Here is a 21,898-nt window from a genome sequence, read left to right as displayed (position 1 = left end):
GCCTCCCAAGTACTGGGATTAAAGGCTTGTGCTACCATTCTCTATTTGTATAGTTTTAATGACAAAATTATTAGAATTTTCTACATTTCTGAAAAAAGTCAGAAAATGTTAGTAAATTCTAAAACTTAAATGTATACTTTGTATTTATATTTCAGTACTGAAAATTCTTGTTAAACTTTAATTTCTTGGTGCAAATATAACACTTTTGAGTCAGTGTCTGATATAGTACAGGCTGTTCTTCAATTTACTATATGTTAAGAATGACCTTGAATGCCCCCTCCATCTTTCAGCCTCCTCCCAATTCCTGCTGATACTATGTGATTGTAGTTGAAAGGAGTCCACAGAGGGAAGACATTCAGCTTCCAAATGAGAAGCTTTGTGGAAGAGAAGGTCTTGGTTCCATGTATAGCTTCCTGAAATCTTAGTACTTGGGAGGTTGAGACAGTCAGCCTACTATATATAATTTTTTTAAATAAAAATGTGTTTTTATTATACATATTTGGGGGAGACGTGGCATTCATATGTGACAGCTTGTGTGAAGGTAGAGGACAACTTGAGGGAATTGTTCTTTCCGTCATGTGGGTCTGAGCGCTCAGCCTCACTGAGCCACCCTGCCCACCCCAAACAACTCTTCAACCTTGAAAATGTAGGAAATCATTTTTGTCTTTATAGTGACACAAAGTATATCATTAATATGTAACCAAAGATGTAACAGCTTCACGTTACATGATTTATTGATTCTCTATAAACATCTTTGTAGTTTATTTTTTAATGTTTTTTTTGTTTCAGAATTATTGTAGGATAACAGGGAAAGAAAAAGATATATAATCATATTGTTACTTTATGATTTAATGATAAAGGATATTGATAACATTGAAACATATGAAAAAGGCTTAATATTAGGAAGTACATTTTGTTTTCCTTTCATTCTTGAAGGAATTTTTTGTTACAGAAATAGAAGCAGCTTATTAAGAAGGAAAGCCCTCCTGAGACTGGGAGTCAATTAGTAAACTCCAGGAAAAGCATGCACCCAAACAGGAGTACCACTGAGCAGAGACTTTGCTCTGTCCCCAGATAGAGAAAAGGAATAAATCTACTTCTGATGTAGGGCAGTTTTTATCTTCCTCAGAGAAAAACAGATTCCCCCTGGGAGGGTTTCTCTGTGTAACAGCCCTGGCTGTCCAGGAACTCACTCTGTAGACCAGGCTGGCCTCAAATTCCCAGATCCATCTGCCTCTGCCTCCTGAGTGCTGAGACTACAGGTGTGCACCTCGACACCCAGCTTTCCAACTGTATCTTAGCTTATAACTTTTGTTAAGAGATTTGTACTATGTTGGACTGATTTCTTGGAGTTAAATTTCAAAAATGAGTAATTTTTTTTTCTTTGTAGGTGATTTTGTCACTGAATTTTTAAAAATTTGCCGTCGAAAGGAATCAACTGATGAGATTCTTGGACGATCCACATTTGAGGAAGAAGGAAGAGGTGACCCACTTTACTTTACAGCCTTTCTAAGTCCTTGCCCTTGCTCTTTGGCATGTATTCTGGCAACTTTTTGCTATTCTGGATTTAGTTGGACAAGTAGATGAACTGTACAGCTGCCTTTCTTTCCAGGCTATTCCCAGAGCTTGTTAAACTAGCACACACTTTTAAGCCCAGCACTCATGAGGCAGAGGCAGGCGGATCTCTGAGTTAGAGGCCTGCCTAGTCTACATGGCAAGTTCCAGACAACCAAGGCTACACAGAGAAACCTGTCTCAAACAAAACAAGACAGTAAATGCATTTAAATCAATTCTTCCCACCAAAACATAGTAATAAGGTGTTTTAGATATTCATATTTGAAGTTCTCTGAGGAAAAATAATTTGTGTGATATCTCTGACACGCACACTTCCATGTAAAGCTGAACATGTGAGTTAGAACTTTAAATTTTAAAATTCCGAGAGCATGTAATATTTGTGTAAAGAAGAACTCAAGCATGTAGGTTTACTGATCACTTTCTCTACAACTCTTGGTGATATAATTTGCATGTCTTTCTACTTTGTAGAAGTTGCTGATATAACTCATGCTCTGTCAAAGCTGACCGAACCAGCACCAGTTCCAATTCATAAATTGTCAGTTTCAAATATGGTTTATACAGCAAAGAAGAAAATACGGAAGCACAGAGGAGAAGAGTCACCTCTAAACAATGATGTTCTCAATACCATTCTCTTGGTAAGCAGCTACCTTGCTTGTGTGTGTGTGTGTGTGTGTGTGCATAAACATGTGCTCATTATACATGCACCCTTTTCTTTATGGCAAGCACTGATTTGGGAGCTTAAAGTATAAAAGTTCCACATTCAGAGACTATCACTAGGTAGTAGGAAGAAGAGTAGAGTCAGAGTCAAACAGGACAGGAGACAGTGAGAAGAGAGCAGAAAATGGGGGGGTGGGGGGCGTGTCCCTGTGGGTAGCTGCACAGGAGCTAATGAGTGTGCTAAGGTGCATAGTGGGAGTCAGGATGCTTCCTAAAGAGTGTGCTGGGTGCTAAGTCAAGAAACACAGGACTGGAGCTAAGGTTTTGTTTTGCAGTGGGATCAAACCCATGGCCTCTGCTGCCTGAGGACATGTTGAACAGTGGTGTTTGTAGAGTGCTTCGCCAAGAGCTGTCAGGACAGAGATGGGCAGATGGCAGGAAATCTGCATGATACAGCATTGCACTTTTGTACAGCCTAACACTACTTGAAACAGATCAGTTTGTGACAGAAATTGAATGTTCTGAGTTCTGGCCTACATAGCAAGTTCTAGGACAGCCAGAAATGCATAACAGAGAGACCTTGCCTCAAAAAGACCAGGAAAAAAAAAAAAGAAGAAGAAGAAGAAGAAGCTGGAGACAGTTGTAAAATTAAAGGACCATATGTGGTGCCATCTTTACTAGTGATAGCTGTTGTTATTGTAATTGTAGTTATAATATAGTCTTGAGAGAAACCCTTCAAGTATAGTGTAATGAAGGAAAAGGAATGCTGTATGTGGACCCGATGCTGACCTTAGCATATGTCTTGTCATTTTTCTGAACAAGACTCTTAGTCAGATCTGTAGCACGTACATTGTAAAGATGGGTACTGTGAGAACGGGCTAGTGTTTGTAAAAGTCCTCTACCTGTACTTAGTAGTGACTGTAAGTTTTATACATCTGCGAAATACTACTTAAAAACTAAAAAGTCTGAGCATGTTTTATGTGGTAAAGAAGACAGATTATTGGATGGCAGTATCAGAAAACAGCTTGAATACTAATAAAAGAAAGTAATTCTCTGTAGAGAAGACACCTTAAAAATATATCCTTATGACTTGGAAGGTGGCATAAGCCTAGCACTTTGAAGGCTAAAACAGGAAGATGATGAGTTCAAGTCTAGCCTAGGCTTTAAAGTGAAATCTTATCTTTAAAAAAAAGTAACCTTAAATGTTTTCAAAATCCAAATTGTACAGTCAATTGTCATCAACACTGAAACCTATCCCATCACTGTCTGACTAAACACACCACACTGTGCTAACTTAGAGAAGATACATTGGCTGTTGCTGGCTCAAGCTCCTCATTTCCTAGGGGGTCTTTCATACCATGCCTTTAGTATTTCATACATGTAAACCTGTGGGTGATCTTACTATAGGTTCTTTTGAATACAGAGGTGTTTTTAAGTTGTCAAATTTTGACTCTAAAGCTGTTCACAATTTTTTTATTACACATTCTTATTACACAAGAATGGAATCAGTGTGATGAATTTTTGCTTCTGTGTTGTTCATCTCACAGAATCAAATGGTTATTTGAATGAAAATTTTTTGGAATCTGTATATTACTGAAAAAGTTTTCTTGGCCGGGGTGGTGGTGGTGCATGCCTTTAATCCCAGCACTTGGGAGGCAGAGGCAGGCAGAGTCTCTGAGTTCAAGGCCAGCCTGGGCTACAAGAGCTAGGTCCCAGGACAGATTCCAAAGCTACAGAGAAACCCTGTTTTGAAAAAACAAAAACAAAAAAAGAAAAAAAAAGTTTTCTTTTGACAGAATATAGAATCAGCTGGACATCTTAGTAAGAACATTTCTATAATTTTAACAGCAAATCCACTGGGAAGTCAGGCAGTGTGTTGTATGGGTTATAACAATCAACAGAATAGCCAGGTGTGGTTGGTAGCACACACATTTATTCACACTTATAACAATCAACAGAATAGCAGGTGTGGTTGGTAGCACACACATTTATTCACACTTATTCCCAGCAATGGAAGGCAGAGCAGGAGGATCTCTGTGAATTCTTTGCCATCCTGGTCTACAGAGTGAGTTCCCAGTTAGCCAGAGCTATATCATTAGACCCTGTCTCTCCAATAAATAATTAAACCTAAATGGAATCATGGTAATACTAACAGCAAAATAAGACATAAATAAATAAATAAATAAATAAATTAAAAAAAATAAATAGAAAAGCAGCAAAGTAGGCAAGTTTAACATGTGTTATCCCCTTCCCCAGTTCTTATTCCCAGATGCTGCTTCTGAGAAGCCATCAGATGCAACTACTTCAATAGATAATAGCACCCATCCATCAGAAGGTGAAGACTATGTAAGTTGGTATTCAACATTAATTTTTTTTTTTTTTTTTTTTTTTTGTTTTTTCGAGACAGGGTTTCTCTGTAGCTTTGGAGCCTGTCCTGGCACTAGCTCTTGTAGATCAGGCTGGCCTCGAACTCACAGAGATCCGCCTGCCTCTGCCTCCCGAGTGCTGGGATTAAAGGCGTGCGCCACCAACGCCCGGCTTCAACATTAAAATATTTTAAATGCAATTAATTTCTAGGAGGTTTGCTGAATGTCTAGTGTGATAACCTAAGTATATCTCTTTATTTTATAAACCATCTTGGAGCCAGGCGGTGGTGGCACCTTTAATCCCAGCACTCGGGAGACAGAGGCAGGGGGAGCTCTGTAAGTCTGAGACCAACCTGACCTACAGAGTGACTTCCAGGACAACCAGGGCTACACAGAGAAACCCTGTCTCGAACCCTACCCCTCCCACACACACCCCAAAAACAGAATCTTGGAAAACTGAGTGGAGTTCACAGCCACTCAGATAATGACCTGATTAGAATGTTTGTGTAGATCCAGGTTTTGGTAGCAGGAGCTTTTGGGAGACAGAAGATAATAGCATAAGTATACTATGCATGTCATTAACTTTGTTTTGTAGCAGATTCTTATTGATTAACGTTGACACTATTCTTCTTACATACCTTTTGTTCATGTATACAAGTTTGCTGTTAACTGGTTTTGCTTTGTTTCTCTTTTGTTAAATTTAGACTCTCTACAATCAGTTCAAATCTGCACCCTCTGACAGTTTAACATACAAACTGGCCTTGTGTCTTTGTATGATCAATTTCTACCATGGAGGGCTGAAGGGAGTGGCACATCTCTGGCAGGAGTTTGTTCTTGAAATGCGCTTCAGATGGGAAAACAACTTTCTGATTCCAGGGTAATAATTTTAATTTCCAATTGTTTAGATAGTGTGTTTTTTATTTTTATCAGCAAACACCCGACTTCTTTTAGGAATTCTTCCTGGAAAGGTAGTAAGAAATGTGGATACAAGCTTAACTCAGTGTTCATTGCAGTACATCTATAAGAGGAGGCAAGGCCTGACAACCTAACTGTCAGCAGAAGAGTAGGTAGACTCTGCTGCATGTCTACAGTTTTCTTCTAGAAACTATTTTGTTTTGTTTAAGGTGGTATATTGAGGATTGGACTCAGAGCCTCATACATGCTAGGCAAGTGCTCTACCACTGAGCTACATCTGCAGCCCTCAAGAACCTTAGCATAGAAACTATGTTGGGCATAGTGGCAGCTCTCAGGAGTCAAGAGGCAGAGGCAGGCAGATCTCTGTGAGTTAAGGTCAGTGTGCTGCTCTACACAGCAAGTTCCAGACCAGCCAGAGCTACAGTAAGAACCTGTCTCAACAAGCAAATAAGACTAGTCGTAGAAACTGTTTTAGTGATTAGATATGGCAATATGTCACAGAATGCTTTCAATTATGCTGATATGCAGGTATAGAAAAAGATTGGAGAGGAATACTACAGTCAACTGTTAATAGTTTCCCAGGTGTGAAAGTACTTTTTGTATTTCTTAAATCATCTGTACATATATTTTATTATTTGAAGGAAAATACCTTTAAAGGGTACAATAAGTTCAGTCACTAAACATTATCTAGAATCTTTTTTATTAAAATTTCATTAAGTTGTTTAATTTTACTTATTTTTATTTTATGTGCATGTATATCTGTGTGTGAGGGTGCCAAGTCCCTTAGAACTAGAGCTACAGACAGTTATGAGCTACCATGTGGGTGCTGAGAATTGAACCCAGGACCTCTGGAAGAGCAGTCAGTGCTCTTAACTGCTAAGCCATCTCTCCAGCCCCAGTCTAGAATCTTTTTATTTGGACATTCCACTATTGAATAGACCGTACTGATCATACATGCCTGTACTTATAGGCTAGTGCTTGTCTACCCTTGCTCAGGAAAATGATGTGAATAGTGGAAAATGGCCACTGACCCAAAGGTGCTTTGTGTTAGGAAGTTTGCCAGTCTCTATTTATCTGGATGTTCTCTTGGTTGTTATTGTTTTGCTCTGGCCGTTATCACAGATGCAGAAGCACACTGAGTGGAAAAACCTAGTTATTTAGAACCAGAGGAAGTCCAGGATCTCATTGGCAAAATAGAGGCAGAGAGAGACCTTGGTTTGTATAATGAGAATCCACCTAAAAATTGAAAGCTGAATGCACAGATGACTTTAGTCTGTGTGAAATGCAAGGAGGCTTGGGTTTCTAACTAGCTTGGAAACTGTTGTGAGTTTGCCCTTATGTTTCACATGTCTTTTATCTCTGCTATTGATTGTGAGCTAGGAGGAAAAACTTTTAATCATATGTATCCTTTTGGAATCTGGCTTTCTTATGTATAGAAATCTAGTTTTAGCTTCTTAACAGTATATATAGCTAAAAAAACAGTGGCCATGTATAAATAGGCTTATCTGATATAATTTTACTAAAACCAAGCTTTATTTTTCTTTATTTGGTAGACTAACAAGTGGACCACCAGATCTAAGATGCTGTTTACTACATCAGAAATTACAGGTAACAGTTTCCCCACAGCCGCAGCAGCATGCACACACACACTTGAAGCTTAAGCTAACCCTCAGTGACGTAATGACTTATGGAGGCTATTTTCCTTGTGCTGCTTCTGGGTTGCTTATAATCACTATAATTCTTAGCAAGGTCCCGGGAAAGAGTAGAAAGAAATACTCAAGCAATTGTTATATTTTGCTTTTCTCCAATTCAGCCTAAATGTTATTTCTGTTTTCTTCAGATGTTAAATTGTTGTATCGAAAGGAAGAAAGCACGTGATGAGGGAAAAAAGACAAGCCCTTCAGATAATGTAACTAATGCATATTCAGGGGATGCTGGGAAAGCTGGAGGCCAGCTAGGCCTGGACCATCTCAGAGATACAGAGAAGGAAAAGGGAGAAGTGGGAAAATCCTGGGATTCTTGGAGCGATAGTGAAGAAGAATTTTTTGAATGCCTCAGTGATACTGAAGACCTTAAAGGAAATGGCCAAGAGAGTGGCAAGAAAGGAGGCCCCAAGGAGATGGCCAGCTTAAAGCCAGAAGGACGCCTGCACCAGCATGGGAGACTCACACTGCTGCATAATGGAGAGCCTCTCTACATCCCGGTGACCCAGGTATGCACACCAAGGCTTTGTGTCTTTCTAGTAGGAGATGAAAGTCTGTTTAGGTCTGGAATTGAAGTGGACTGTGGAACTTTCAGGTCTGTCACTCTGAAAGTGAGTGGTGTTTTGAAGTTTCAGTGGATACTGTTCACCTTATGTAAGGTCATTCCTTTGACTTGAGAAGTCAATGCACTGTGTTTCGATCACACTCTTCTTCACCCTCTCCTCCTGGAACTCGCTCTGTAGACCAGGCTGGCCTCGAACTCGCAGAAATCTACCTGCCTCCACCTCCCAAGTGCTGGGATTAAAGGCGTGCGCCACCACCGCCTGGCAGGTTTTCCTCTTTTCAATGGTCTGTCCCTGCTATTATTTCATAAGAAAAATGGTATTGCTAGGTAAGTGGATAGATGTTATCTAGTTCCCTTTAAGAAGGTCTTACCTGGGGCAGTGGTGGTGCACGCCTTTAATCCCAGCACTAGGGAGGCGGAGGCAGGCGGGTCTCTGTGAGTTCGAGGCCAGTCTGGTCTACAAGAGCTAGTTCCAGGACAGGCTCCAAAACCACAGAGAAACCCTGTCTCGAAAAAACAAACAAAAAACAAAAACAAACAAACAAACAAAAAAGAAGGTCTTACCTGGGGACTGGAGAGATTACTCAGAGGTGGCTCAGAGGTCCTGAGTTCAATTCTCAGCAACCTCATGGTGGCTTACAACCATCTGTTATGAGATATGGTGCCGTCTTCTGGCCTGTGGGCATGCACACATATAAGCATAATAAATAAATACATTGTGAAAAGGTCGTACCTACCTGGTTTACATCCTCCTTAAAGGATGTAAAATTAAAGGATAAGGAAACATTAATTCTCACTCTCTCCCTTTCTCATGATGAAATGCTTACTATGTGCTAACAGATTTTAGTCATGCAGTTTAGCAAGAAAGTACAGTAAGATTCTAGCACTGAAATTACTTATATTTTATTTCACTTATATAAACCACATTTCCAGTCAGTATCATTATCAGTATTATACTGGTGCAGTATCTTTTATTTCCCTGGCTTCTCCCTTTTTCTGTTCTTTTGAGGAAGGTTTTACTATGTAGCCCTGATCACTGTGATAATCAGGCTGGTCCCAAACTCATAGAGATCTGCTTGCTTCCATTACCCGAGTGCTGGTTAAAGATGTCCACCATGCCTAGCTATTTTCCTGACTTTTGATGAACCTAAACATTCTTCAAAGTTTATTGGCCACAATTTCCTGTGAAATGACTGGTTTATATATCATGAAATGTTTTCATAGCTATTACTAAACTATGTCTCTAAATGGTTGATCTGTTTCTATCCTCACGTGCATGTGATTATTGTGTGTTATCCCATTCACTTGATATGTCATGGATCCATATAGAGTAATAAACAAATAACATATAAATGGAGCTATTTGTATTATATGTTTGCAGAATAATACAGTATTGTACGGATTAATTTCCGTCAGTGTGACACTAGTGAGAGTCATCTAGGAAGAGGAACTCACTGGAGGAACTGGCTCCATACGGCATTTTCTTGGTGAATGATTGATGTTGGGAAGCTCAGCCTACTTCCAGGTGGTCCTGGCTTGTATAAGAAAGCAGGCTGAGCAAGCCATGGAGAGCAATTAGTTGCAAACAACATTACTCTGTGGCCTCAGCTTCATTTTTGCCTCCAAGTTCCTGAATACTTGTCCTGACTTCCCTTAGTGATGGATTTTGACTTGAGAAGTTATAAGACAAAATAAGCCCTTTTTTCCTCAAGGTGGTTTTGATCAGTGTTGCCACAGCAACAGAAACCTAACTAGGACAGAAGTATTCTTGGCTTTTGATGTGGGGAGAAAGGGAGAAAGTCGAGTTAGGTCTCCTGTAGTTGGTGTTGAGTTCACTATGAAGCTGAGGATGATCTTAACCCCAGATCCTTTAGCCGCCATCTTCCAGGTTCTAGGATTACAGGTATGTACCATCATGCCTTGCTTCAGTTTGTTTATATGGCTAATTCTTTTCACTATAGTTTTATTTTGGATTCATGTATATTATTGTACTAGTGTTTCATTTGTGTTTATTAATTAATAATTTTTATACCTTCTCTTCCATCCCGTGAATTATATTATAAAAATAGCTCCTTAATAGCAGGAGTGAAGGCTTCTGCTCTAAAGTGTTTCGTTAGAAGCTCGTGTAATTTGTAAGCCTGTATGATATGTAAATAATCATATTTAGTTTGTGAGAGAAAATGAAGTTTATATGTGCTTATAACTGTTAATGTTCACTAAGTGTGTGTCAGGACTTAGCTTTCAGAAAGAGCCTCTGAAAGGAGTGAGGTCACATAGTGGGATTCCATCATAAACCTACTGCCTTGGGAACTGTTCATCTGAACCACTGTGCCATTGTCCACCCTGTGTGCCGGTGAGTCTTACCTGGCACTTGATTGTTGTTAATTCAAAGTGATGGGTGGTAGCTGTAGAACACAGAAGCAGACCTTTGTAATTTCAAATCAGTACTGGTCATTCTAACTTTGATCAGCTGCAGCCCATTTTTTGAACTAAAAATTCTTGTTGCAGTTTGCGGTGACATAATCATTAGCACTTTATTTCTCTAACATTAATAGGCAGAAACTTGTGCGGTGAATGCCAGTCCCTCCCTGTCTTAGCTGTGAGTTCTTGACAAGGGTAACTTGGCAGCCTTGTCCACCAGGGATAGGAGACGTGAGAGTCATTTATTCTTAATTTGTTACTTTTTAAATGGGGGAATTGTTAAGTTTTTTCATTTCTCTGAATTCTTTGGTATGTGTATGTATGGCTACATGAGCAGAAATAACTTTTTATTCTCTTTTTATGGTTCTACTTTGTCTAAAAGGGGCCACTGGTGACCTTTGTCCTTTTGTGCTTCGCAGGAGCCAGCGCCCATGACAGAAGACCTGCTGGAAGAGCAGTCTGAGGTCTTAGCTAAGTTAGGGACATCTGCTGAGGGGGCGCACCTCCGTGCACGCATGCAGAGTGCCTGCCTGCTTTCCGATATGGAGTCTTTCAAGGTGGGTCACATGTTCAGAGCACCGGCTCTATTTTCAGCTATTCTGGATGAAACTGTGAAAAACACAGGAAGGCTGTGTCTTTTTTAAGTGTTTGAATTTATTACTTGTTACAAAATGCTACCTCAGCCCCCAAAGGACTCATTTCTTAGGTTTGAAAAAAGAAAATCAGCCTGCTTTCCAAAGTTGAGAATTGAATATATTCTCTCTGTGTTAGGGATTTTTCTTTCTTTTTTTTTTTTTTTTCATCTGAGTGTGCTCAGCCAATTTAAGCCTTTTAGGAAACTCTTGGGATTTAATGTGGATTTTTTTTACTCAACAATCGTTTGTGTTATACACTGAGTAGGTAGAGAGAGAGACTGTATTTAGTCTATTGAGCTTGTGAGAGAAGATTTATGTATAAATGTCTAGTCTTCAAAGAATGCAGGGTCGGAGAAGTGACTGACTTGTTGAACAGTTATAGGAAGTTTCTCAGGAGAGTGAGTATTTTGCTATCTGCCGGGGGTTATTGTGGGCTTAGATAAGTGCTTGGGTATACAGCACCTAGTATTCAGGGAAGAGTGACATTTGAGTGTCCTTAACCATAAGATACTATATGATCCAATATCTGAAATGTTTTATGTGTGTGACTATTTTGCCTATATTTAGGCAAAATAGTTTAAAATTATTTTAAACAAAATTATTTAAATCATTGTATATAAAATCACCTTCATGGTAGATGTGTCTGTGTGTTGCATGAAAATGAATTTCATGTTTAGACTTGATTCTAAGCTCATTTTGTGTCTCTAAAAATTCACAAATCTAAAAGTTAAACACTCCCAGCCTTGTGTATTTTGGATTAAAGGATACTCAACCTGAATGTGAAGAATAACTCAGATGGGGAGGCCAGTGGGCCAAAGGCTTCCCTACCTACTGGGAAGTTCTGAAACATTTTCCAAGCCTGAACTTCTTTCTCTTCAGTCACAGTGGCCTCTGTCTCCCTAGTTCATAGCCCTTCTCAGTCCATATCTGTCCTCTACAGGATGGCCTGAGTTTGATTTTTCTCTGAAATGCTTGGGTTTTCTTTTTTAACACAAGCACTTCGTGGCTACCTTTTCCACTTTCTTCCCTACCTGCCAGGAATTACATGATGATAAAAGGGAGCCTTCTGTTCTCTGCTTATTCTCCCCATGAGAGCTTTAAAATAAGATACCCGTGACTTTTTTGCTGCTGGGCAGTATTAAAAGTAGTTGATGTGGTGCATAAGAGAAGGCAAATTGCTCTCTGGATAAAACCAGAAAGAAGGGAGTCAGCTGTGTGGATAAGTACAACAAGAAATGTGAGCCTCCACTGCTGCTTTCCTTCTGACCTCTAGCTGCCTTCTTAGTTTAGTGTCTCTGCATTGTGCGGGGAGATGTTACACACTGCAACTATGCAGTTCTTTTAACATGGTGCATGGGCAGAACTGCTGCTTATGAATGCTTTCGGATTCAACTGGGCACCTACAAATCTGTAATAAGATTGTTTTAACCAGGAGATAGAGGCACGTGTGTAAAGTGGCTCTTAGAAACAGCTGGGGGGCAAATGCTTTTAATAAATACACGAGTTACCTTCCCCTTCTGTATAGGAACAGTTCCTGTTAGAGCCGCTTAGGGATTCCAGAGTGGGGGCTGGATGTTTGCCGCAAGGCATCCGTACATCATAAGAACTTAGTCCAGGCCATCCCTTGTGATAAATCCTTTAACAGTAAAAAGAAGATACGCCAAGGCTGAGGTGTTGGTGCAGCCTGGTGTGTTACTAAGAGCTTAGGGCAGAGGAGGGCTGTAACATGGGAATTGAATATTGTTTTCTATTAAGCTTACTTTCTGTATTAGTCAGTGTTCAAGGATAGCCACCACATTATCTTTACTCAGATGAATATGCTACCTGGGTAGGACCTAGACCTCTGTGCATAAATCCCTAGTCACTGTCACGGACTGTGGCATAGCTTTACAAGAATGGATTTAGAATTAGTGAAGAACTTCCTTCTGGCTCCTTAGCTGAGGGATGGTCAGGCTTGCCATTAAGTCCCGTGAGTTTACCCATCACATTTGAAGCAGACTGTTCTCACCAACAATGCTTACCATGCCCATCCTTAGTACTCTGCGAACAACACTGGGCACTTGAAAGACGCTCACCACTAGCACTCTGAGGTTCTTTATCTTCTAGACTTGAAAGCAGAATTGCTGAAAATATTCCAGAATAAATCATTGTTAATTCTAAGTACTTGTGCAGTGATTGGAACTTTAATATGTTTGCTTTTAGAAGCCCAAACAATAATAGTAGTGAGATTTCAGTTCCTTAACAATATGGGAGTTTAGATGTTGGTGTTTTTACGTGAAGCCTTAGAGTTTGGTTGCTGAATAGAACATTCGTGAGGCTAGCTGATATTTATTACGGTGCTGATATTGACTAACCGAGGAGAAAAATAGAGGGTTTCTGTCACTCCCTGTGTTATTCTGGTTGTGCTGTGCATTGTTTAATTTACTGCACCTGAGCTTATTTACTGCTTTGTTAAGTACTGAGAAGCTATGCTACAAAATTTGTACAAAGTCATATGAAAATTTCCCCTCCTGTAAAACAGGAAAAAATGTTTTTGGTACTTTAACATCTCCCATTTTAAATGTGCTGTTCAAACAAAGTGTGAATATGATTTTGAAAATTGACTTGTCAGAAATGTTGATTTTATTTATCTATCTATTTATTTATTTTGCTTTCTCTTGCTGTATTTTTTTGGCTTAGGCAGCTAATCCAGGTTGTTTTCTGGAAGATTTTGTGAGGTGGTACTCACCAAGGGACTACATTGAAGAGGAGGTGACTGATGAGAAAGGCAATGTGGTTCTGAAGGGAGAGTTGAGTGCCCGCATGAAGATCCCCAGCAACATGTGGGTGGAAGCTTGGGAAACTGCTAAGCCCATTCCAGCGAGACGCCAGAGGAGACTGTTTGATGACACCCGAGAGGCTGAAAAGGTAATAGAAAATTATTATTAAATCTTAGTCATGAGAGTCTGCACATACTTAACAAGTAAAACATTGAAATTCACTAAGCTTTTGTGTACCTACATATCATATTTCAGATTCTAGAGCTAGTTGTAAAGACAGTTGTGGTTTATATAGGACTCGTGTTTCATACTGTCTCATACTTTAGATCAGAAGTGTGATAAAGGAGCATGTCCTAAGAAATTCCACCAAATTACTAGGGGAATATTGAGGGACACAGCAATCTGAGTACATGAGTGTTGTTCAAAGTCTTTAGTTGAAAAGGGAGAAACAATTAAACTTTATACATATAAAAAATAATTTTAGGCTGGGCAGTGGTGGCACAACACTCAGGAGGCAGAGGCAGGCAGCTGTCTACGAGTTTGAGGCCAGCCTGATCTATATAGGGAGTTCCAGGATAGCCAGGACTATACAGAGATAATTCCTGTCTCAAAAAAAAAAAAAAAAAAAAAAAAAAAAAAAAAAAAAAAAAAAAAAAAAAAAAAAAGCAAAACAAAAAAATGCTTGCACTTCTAGAGACTAGTGTTCCTCTCTGGTTCCTGATTGCCCCTTACATCATCCCCATAAGTAAATTTAACAGCAAGTAAATCCATCCTCCAGCATATTAGAGATAGAAATTATAGAAATGTTCAGATGAAGAGTGAGTAGGGAAGTGAGCCAGGTTCCAGTGGTGCTCCTGCTGCTGTAAGCCTGTGGATGCAGGAAGTTGGGACAGGAATCCTGAAAGTCGAGAGAAGGGATGGTGAAGCCTTGGAAAGAATCTATCATTGTTAGATGATGTATAATGATACTTCAGGACCCAGAGGCCAGGATGGTCCTAGAAGATAAGGTCTTGTTGCCCTATCGTGTTTTAGTTATTATCAGTACATCAGAGGGCAAGGTTCTTACACACCTGTATGAGGATCTGCCAGCTGCATAAAAGTATTACACATCCAGCCATGTATGTACATGATACTTGGTAATAACCTACCGTGTTTTTGTGTCCCGTGTCTCCCTCAGGTGCTGCACTACCTGGCCATGCAGAAGCCTGCAGACCTAGCTCGGCACCTCCTGCCTTGTGTGATTCATGCAGCTGTTCTCAAGGTAAAGGAAGAAGGTAAATGTCTCCATTGATTAGTCCCTAAGTGCATTTCCAAAGATGTGGTTTTGACTTCGTTTTAACTGTTTTCTTTGATCTTTTCATAAATAGAAAGTCTGGAAAACATTCCTTCAGTTAAGAAGATTATAAAGCAGATCATAGCTCATTCCAGCAAAGTTCTGCACTTCCCCAATCCCGAAGACAAGAAGTTGGAAGTAAGTGTTGTGTCAGGGTCTTGCCAAGAGTCCCCCCACCTGGCAGATTACTTTTTTAAGCTGTGTTTTAAATTTTCATTTTACATTTATTTATGGGATGGTGAGGATGGTGTGCATGTATGTGGAAGACAGAGGAAGGAATTGGTTCTCTCCTTCCACTCTTGACTCAGGGTGTCAGGCTTGGTGGCAAGTACCTTTCCCTGCTGATCCATTTTCTTGGCTCTTAGAAAGGTTCTTAAAGGCTGTGTCTCTGTTGTGCCTCCCTTTCTACCACTAGGAAATCATCCTTCAGATTACTAATGTGGAAGCTATAATAGCCCGCGCCCGTTCCCTAAAGGCCAAATTTGGAACTGAAAAATGTGAGCAAGAGGAAGAGAAAGAAGATCTTGAAAGGTACTGTTATGTGTGCCTCCTTGTATCTTTAGGACAGGCTGCAGTCTTCCTAGGAAAACGTAACAGTTCTGAGATATGATGGCATGGTAGCTCATGACTATAATCCCAGTGCTTACAAGGCTGACGCAGGAGATTGACTTTGAATTTAAGGCCAGCCTGGGATACTTAGTAAGTTGTCCCAGGTTAGCCAGGGCTGTTGATGCAAATCCAGAAAAGAAAGAACAAAATGAAGAAGTTATGCCCCTCTGACTAGAGATAGAGAAATACTTAATTCTCTTAGCATCGTTCCCACTTTCATGGATGGATTTAGGAGGAGTGGTCAGTGGAATCTACCCTGGATGAGGCTCAGGTTGCCTCAAGAACATCACCCTTCTCATCTTCCTCCTCTAGATTTGTCAGCTGCCTGCTGGAGCAGCCTGAAGTGTCAGTCACTGGGGCTGGAAGAGGACATGCAGGCCGGATCATCCACAAGCTGTTTGTGAATGCTCAGCGGGTATGTGACAGTCTTTCTTGCCTGCCCTTTGCTCAGGATGGTGTTTTGAGTTCCACACCAGGCCGGGGCTTCTAAGGCTTTGAGATCCACTGAGTTAAGTAAAACGATAAGTGTATTTCAGACCTAAACTTTGGAAATTAGAAGGATCTCATACGCGTTGTAGAAGCTAGTGGGGGCTTTGTTAGCAAGGGCCAGAGGTATGGGATGGGGAACCATGGTTACAGCTTTCAGTTTCTAAGCAGCCTGTAGTAGAGATTGATTTGAAAGGAAAAGGATTTGAGACTATGAGGACTGTAGAAACAAGTTTAAGTACAGAAGGAAATGCAGTTTGAAAAATTATCTTCATTCCCTCCACTCATGAAAGTAGGAGGTTAAGTTATATAGCCCGTCCACTGATTAAAGAGTATTGGTCACACACATGCACACACCACACACACGCGTACTGGTACCCACAGGTGATTCTTGAATCGGGGCACATTAATATCAAGTATCCAGGTGAAAGTATTAAGGTGTACACTAAATATAATTTTCTCTGACCAGGGACATGACACTAGAAACAAGAACACCAGCTCAGCTCTGAGACCGTCATTCTTTACCAAGTAGAGTTTTCTTGGTGCTTTCCTAGGGTTACTATTGCTGTGATAAAACACGATGACCTAAAGCAATTTGAGGAGAAAATCAGTGAATCAAGTCAGAGGCAGGAGCTGATGCAGAGGCCATGGAGGAGTGCTGCTTACTGGCTTGCTCCTTGTGGCTTGCTAGCCTGCTTTCTTATAGAACCCAGAACCACCAATCAGCTCAGGAATGGCAGCAGCCACAGCCTCTCCCATCTAGTCATTAAGAAAATAGACCACAGGCTTGCCTACAGCTGGATATTTTGGAGGCATTTTCTTAATTGAGGCTCCCTCTCTGATGACTCTAGCCTTTGTTGACATAAAACGACCCAGCATATGGGCTAACTGTTGCATAGTCCTCAGTGAGAAACTCAAAATTAAAGTCAAATGCATTACTGATCAGTAGTTGAAAGTGGATGTTATTTATGGGGTAGTTCCCTAAGTTTAAACTTTTCGTGTTAAAGACCAAGTGACTCTGTTTATAAATTAATGACTCATAGGAGGCAGTACTGCTTGCCTTTCTTCCCTGTGGCACCTGTGCTCACATGTGCGTCTCCACCAGCGAAACACTTAACTCCCAGAGGTGGACAGGAGGTGTCCTCAGCAGGGAAGACTCAGCTAGCTCTTCAGTGATTTTTTTTTTTTTTTAAAGAAAATCATGAGTTAAGCTTTTAATCCCAGCAGAGACAAGGCAATCTCTGAATTCAAGGTCAGCCTTGTCTACAAAACGAATTCAAGGACAGCAAGGGCTGTTAGACAGAGAAACCCTGCCAAAAGGAAAAAGAAAGAAATACAGAAAATCATTTTAAGCAGCTTTAAAACTAGAAATCCCTAGGTTTTTAATGTTGAGAGTGTTGCTTGTTTGGGGTAATGAAAATCATTCTCCTAAACTGGAGTAGCCTCCGCGGTCGTCCTACACTCTGTTCTCACTCCTGCCAGCTCTACTGTCGCACACACTAAAGTGTGCGCCATCACTTGGGCAAGTGTGTGCTTTCTTCATTTCCCAGAGTCGTCCTCCTCATGCATGGGCCTAACGGTCCAGCCTGGTAGTGAGGGCTTCCAGGCCCATGTAATGAGCACACTTTTAACTCAGCTCCAGCGAACTGATCTTTATTCATGTAACTTTTCATGAGGAGCAGTTACTTTGTACCAATTTTACTAAAGAATGAAGATTTAATTTATATTTAAGACTTAGCTCAATTTTATAGCATATGTAATTTAACAACTTTTCTTCAGAATTATAAGCTGTAGGGCCAGTGAGATGGCTCAGTGGGTCAACACTTGCTGTGAGATCTGATGCCCTTCGTTCAGTCCCCAGAACCCACATGGTGGAAGGAGAGTACCCATTCCTGAAAGTTGTCGTTTGACTGCCACAAGCACACCATGGTGTAAGCATGTGCACGTGCCACCCCTTTCCCCCCCAAAAAACAATGTAAAATATTAAGATTCCGAACTATTATAAAGTTGACTGCGACTATATAGGTTTGGGTCTTCTGGTTTAAATGAGTTTAGTAGAACTTGACCAACTCTGCTCTGGTCTTGATAAGTTGAATTGTTCCTAGACAACAGTTCTTAAATACATGGTTTAGCTGTCAAACCACTTTTTAAACAGCATCGACTTGATGACAGGCGAGGGCTTTCAGTCATTTCCTCATTAAATGACCCTGCTGCACGTCACCTGTTGGGCCATCAGATGCATGAGCCTGAGGCACTGGCCATGTCAGTAGTCCAGTGTCCTTGTGTGGTTTCTGCACCTTCAGTGGAGCCATGCTGTTCTGAAGTGACCCTGAGTGTGCCCAGCTCTCTAACCACCTCACTCGCTCCCTTTCATCACTGTTTCTTTTCTCACCTTTCTCAAGCTGACTGAGTCTTCTGATGAGGTAACAAAATGGCCTTTGTCCCTCATAGTTCCTCGTCCGTCCCCATCCCTCTAACTTCATAAGGTCATCTTAACTAACCGGCTGGATTTGGCATCCCCTCTGGCTATACAGCTTACAGTGACTTCATGTTTCCATTGCCCAAGAATTTTCCTGAGCAATTGCATCATGAAAGGAGGGCAGTATTGAGTTATGATGGCTCTGTTTGCACTGCACTTGGTGCAGCTGGAATGTAAAAGCAGATGCCTTCAACTTTGAGCACTTTTCCTTTGTGGCCATTGCCATGGGCATCTGTCAGCTCACTGTCACTTAGCTGCCCAGCAAACAAAGCCAGTGTTTCTGGTTCTGATTTGGCAAGAGAATCTGAAACGAATTTATTGAGAGAGTAGAGATTTTAAGAAAAAAAATCGCTTTTCCAGACTTGAGAACAAGTCTGGCCCGTTAACATCTGACGCGGACTTGAGTCACTGCCTGAAGAAATGCAGACACAGTGCAGCTCCACCATTGCTGAGGCGCCACAAGTGCCCAGTCTCCCACCTCTGCCTGCCTCGCTAGTGCTCACGCTCTTTCCAGCTTCCTGCTTTTCTGTTTTTGTTCTTTTGAGCAATCATAACACAGTGGACATAATGCATTTCCGAACAATGTAGGACATTGTGTGTTTCTTGTGTTTATTCATCCACCCTTTAGTAGCTTATCTTTCAACTAGCTCTTGAGTTTGGCATTTGGTTCTATTCAAGGCTGCTGCAATGGCTCTGCCAGAGGAGGAGCTGAAGAGGTCGGGCTACCCAGAGGAGAGAAGACAGAACTCGGTATCTGACTTCCCACCTCCTGTAGGCCGGGAGCTTATCCTGAGGGCCAGTGTGCCGCGGCCTGCGCCCTACTCCAAAGCCCTGCCACAGCGCATGTACAGCGTACTCACCAAGGAGGACTTCAGACTTGCAGGTGCCTTTTCCTCAGACACCTCCTTCTTCTAGTCGGGAGGAGGAAAGGCAGCTCCTGCCATGGACAGCCGAGGAACACCAAGAGGACCTCACCTAGCCAACAGCAGGAGTCACACCAGCATCCGGAGCCATCTCCAGTACCAGGCTTGAGCCAGAGGGACAGATCTGAGGTGTCACAGACTTCTGCTTGGGGGAGATGGCCTCTGTGGAGGAAACCACACAGCAGTAGGCCCCTCACCTTGTAGGACAGAGTTTGTTCACTCTCCTGAGATAGTCATCTGTGGAAACACTTAGTGGTCGTCCTTATTAGTATCACGTATGCAAAACAGAGTATCTGTTAACTCAGGTACTGGAGAGTGTGGAGGTAGCATTTAGTCCAGAATCTGTGTTCGTGTGTCATTCCGTTTATTCCATCACCTGATGGTCAGCTCTATTATGCTATTTGATAAACATCTGAATATTCTAGGAGAAAAACTAGAATTGCAGTTTTGTTTTTCTACATCACTGTAACCAAATGTATTCCTACTGATCAGTCTGTGCATAACATTTGGCTGCAAATTGGTTCTGTGTGTGCATCTGTCTGTCTTGTAGGATCGCTTTGTCCTCTTTGTTGTATCCCTGCTTTTGCACTTTACTTCTCTGTGTTGCTGGCTGGGGACGGTATTTAATAAAATCATATGAGCACATGCTAATCACACAGCCTGAGAACAGAACATCTTGCAGTTGGTGAGCCATGATGTATGTGCTAGTGGGCAGAACTTGATGACTGCTGGACTCTTGTAGCGGAGAGCTACTGGGCTGTAGCGGTCGGTACAGGGGTGATGGCACCACCCATTGTGTGGCTCAGGATGCATTAGGTCTGTCACTGCAGGACCTCTGGGGATTGTAAATTATTCTGGGACCTAAAATTCCCACTTGAATCCAAAGTGAAATATGGTTATGATGAAGTGTAAATTCTGCCTGTGCGATTTTTAAAAATTGATAGAACTGCACAAACCCTGTGTTACTATTTTTATAAAAAAAAAAACAAAACAGAACAAATCTATATACATTTGCTGTAGAGTCTGTGCAGACACGTTTGTGTGTGCATAGGGGCCAGTTGTTGACCCCAGGCTTCACAGTGCTTTTCCCTGAGCTGCTGGACTTTGCTTCTTAGAAACCCATAGGTACTGGCTGAGGCCTGAGTGTCAGACCACGTAGAAGATGGTTCCCACAGGACAGTGTCTGTCTGCTTTCCTGGGTGTGGACAGAACTCTACAGTGAGAAGCTTGGTCTAAAATGGAATAGTTTACCTAATAAAGCGGTCTGGTGTCTATGTGGCTACTTGTGTTTCTCCCCAGGGCACTTCGTCACTTCACTTAGTTCCCAATGCTTCAGTTCTTCCTAATGTTACAAGACACTGTCTCTAGAATGTTCTTTAGGCCTTTTGAAGTGTGGTTATCCATTCTCTTTCTTTGGTCTTACTGCTGTTCACTTCGGAATTAGAAAACCCCTATGATATCAGCGCTGTCCTAAGGAATGACATGTAGGCAAATGCGAAGTGTGTGATATACTTTTTTCCTCTGCCCTTTCTGGAGGTGGGGAAGACTGAGCTAAGGTCACCCTAGCATAGTCAACACTGAGGGGTGGTTAGAGATCCTGCATGGATCCCACTAGCCCACTCATTCATCACTAGTGACAGCAGAGACTGAGAAGTCATGATCATGGGAGTAAAGCCTGAGGAGGCTTTGTCAAGTGATGGAGGAAGGTCATTGGCTAATAAAGAAACTGGCTTGGCCCATTTTATTGGTTAGAACATAGGTGGGTGGAGTAAACAGAAGAGAATGCTGGGAGGAAAAGGAAGTGAGGTCAGAAGTAATGCAGCTCCTCTCAGAGCCAGACGCCTCAGACAGAGAGGCATGCTCCACTCTCCCGGGCAGATGCACGCAATGAAGCTCCTCCGACCCAGGATGGACAACGGCTAGAATCTTCCCAGTAAGCGCACCTTGGGGTGCTTACACAGATGATTAGAAATGGGCTAGTCCAGGTGCGAGAGTTAGCTGAGAAGAGGCTAGATATAATGGGCAAGCAGTGTTTAAATGAATACAGTTTGTGTGTTGTTATTTCGGGCATAAGCTAGCAGGCGGCCGGGGTGCTGGGGACGCAGCCCCGCCGCCGCTCTTATTTCAACAGTCAGGCTCGGGATTGAAACCTCCTGAGAAACAACACCTGAGGTGGAATCTCAGAGCAACCCTGGCTGCTCTTGGAGAGGACCCAGTTTTGTATCCCAGCACCCACATGGTGGCTAACAACCGTCTCTAATGGCAGTTCCAAGGATCTGACACTCTTCTGACCTCTGTAGCCATCAGACACATGTGCACATATATGCAGGCACTCACACACATATAACATAAAAACAAGTGTTTTAAACAATGTTTCAAAGCATCTTGTCAGGTAAGTTATCTGCAAAGACAAGTTGTAAACTAGGAAGGGCTGGAGCTCAGCTGAGTAATGCTTACCAAGTATGAGGTGCA

At 41.6% G+C, this 21,898-nt stretch overlaps 1 protein-coding gene across 2 annotated transcripts in view; it reads left to right on the top strand.

Moving 5' to 3' along the window:
- The window catches only part of Rab3gap1 (RAB3 GTPase activating protein catalytic subunit 1), a 62,450-nt gene extending 41,746 nt beyond the window's left edge, over positions 1–20,704 (top strand). For both annotated transcript variants that reach the window (XM_050161470.1, XM_050161471.1), the window contains 13 exons: positions 1,391–1,483; positions 2,044–2,210; positions 4,489–4,578; positions 5,303–5,475; positions 7,067–7,121; positions 7,354–7,725; positions 10,622–10,759; positions 13,517–13,744; positions 14,774–14,870; positions 14,964–15,067; positions 15,345–15,460; positions 15,851–15,953; positions 19,182–20,704. In XM_050161470.1, the coding sequence (XP_050017427.1) occupies positions 1,391–1,483; positions 2,044–2,210; positions 4,489–4,578; positions 5,303–5,475; positions 7,067–7,121; positions 7,354–7,725; positions 10,622–10,759; positions 13,517–13,744; positions 14,774–14,870; positions 14,964–15,067; positions 15,345–15,460; positions 15,851–15,953; positions 19,182–19,418 (1,973 nt within the window). In that variant the 3' untranslated portion in view covers positions 19,419–20,704. The remainder of the gene's footprint in view (positions 1–1,390; positions 1,484–2,043; positions 2,211–4,488; positions 4,579–5,302; positions 5,476–7,066; positions 7,122–7,353; positions 7,726–10,621; positions 10,760–13,516; positions 13,745–14,773; positions 14,871–14,963; positions 15,068–15,344; positions 15,461–15,850; positions 15,954–19,181) is intronic.
- Positions 20,705–21,898: the final 1,194 nt, after the last annotated feature.

This window comes from Alexandromys fortis, unplaced genomic scaffold (assembly GCF_014885135.2).
Source record: "Alexandromys fortis isolate MF-2015 unplaced genomic scaffold, M_Fortis_MF-2015_v1.1 scaffold_109, whole genome shotgun sequence".
NCBI lineage: Eukaryota > Metazoa > Chordata > Mammalia > Rodentia > Cricetidae > Alexandromys > Alexandromys fortis.
This window is presented reverse-complemented; position numbering and strand designations above follow the sequence as displayed.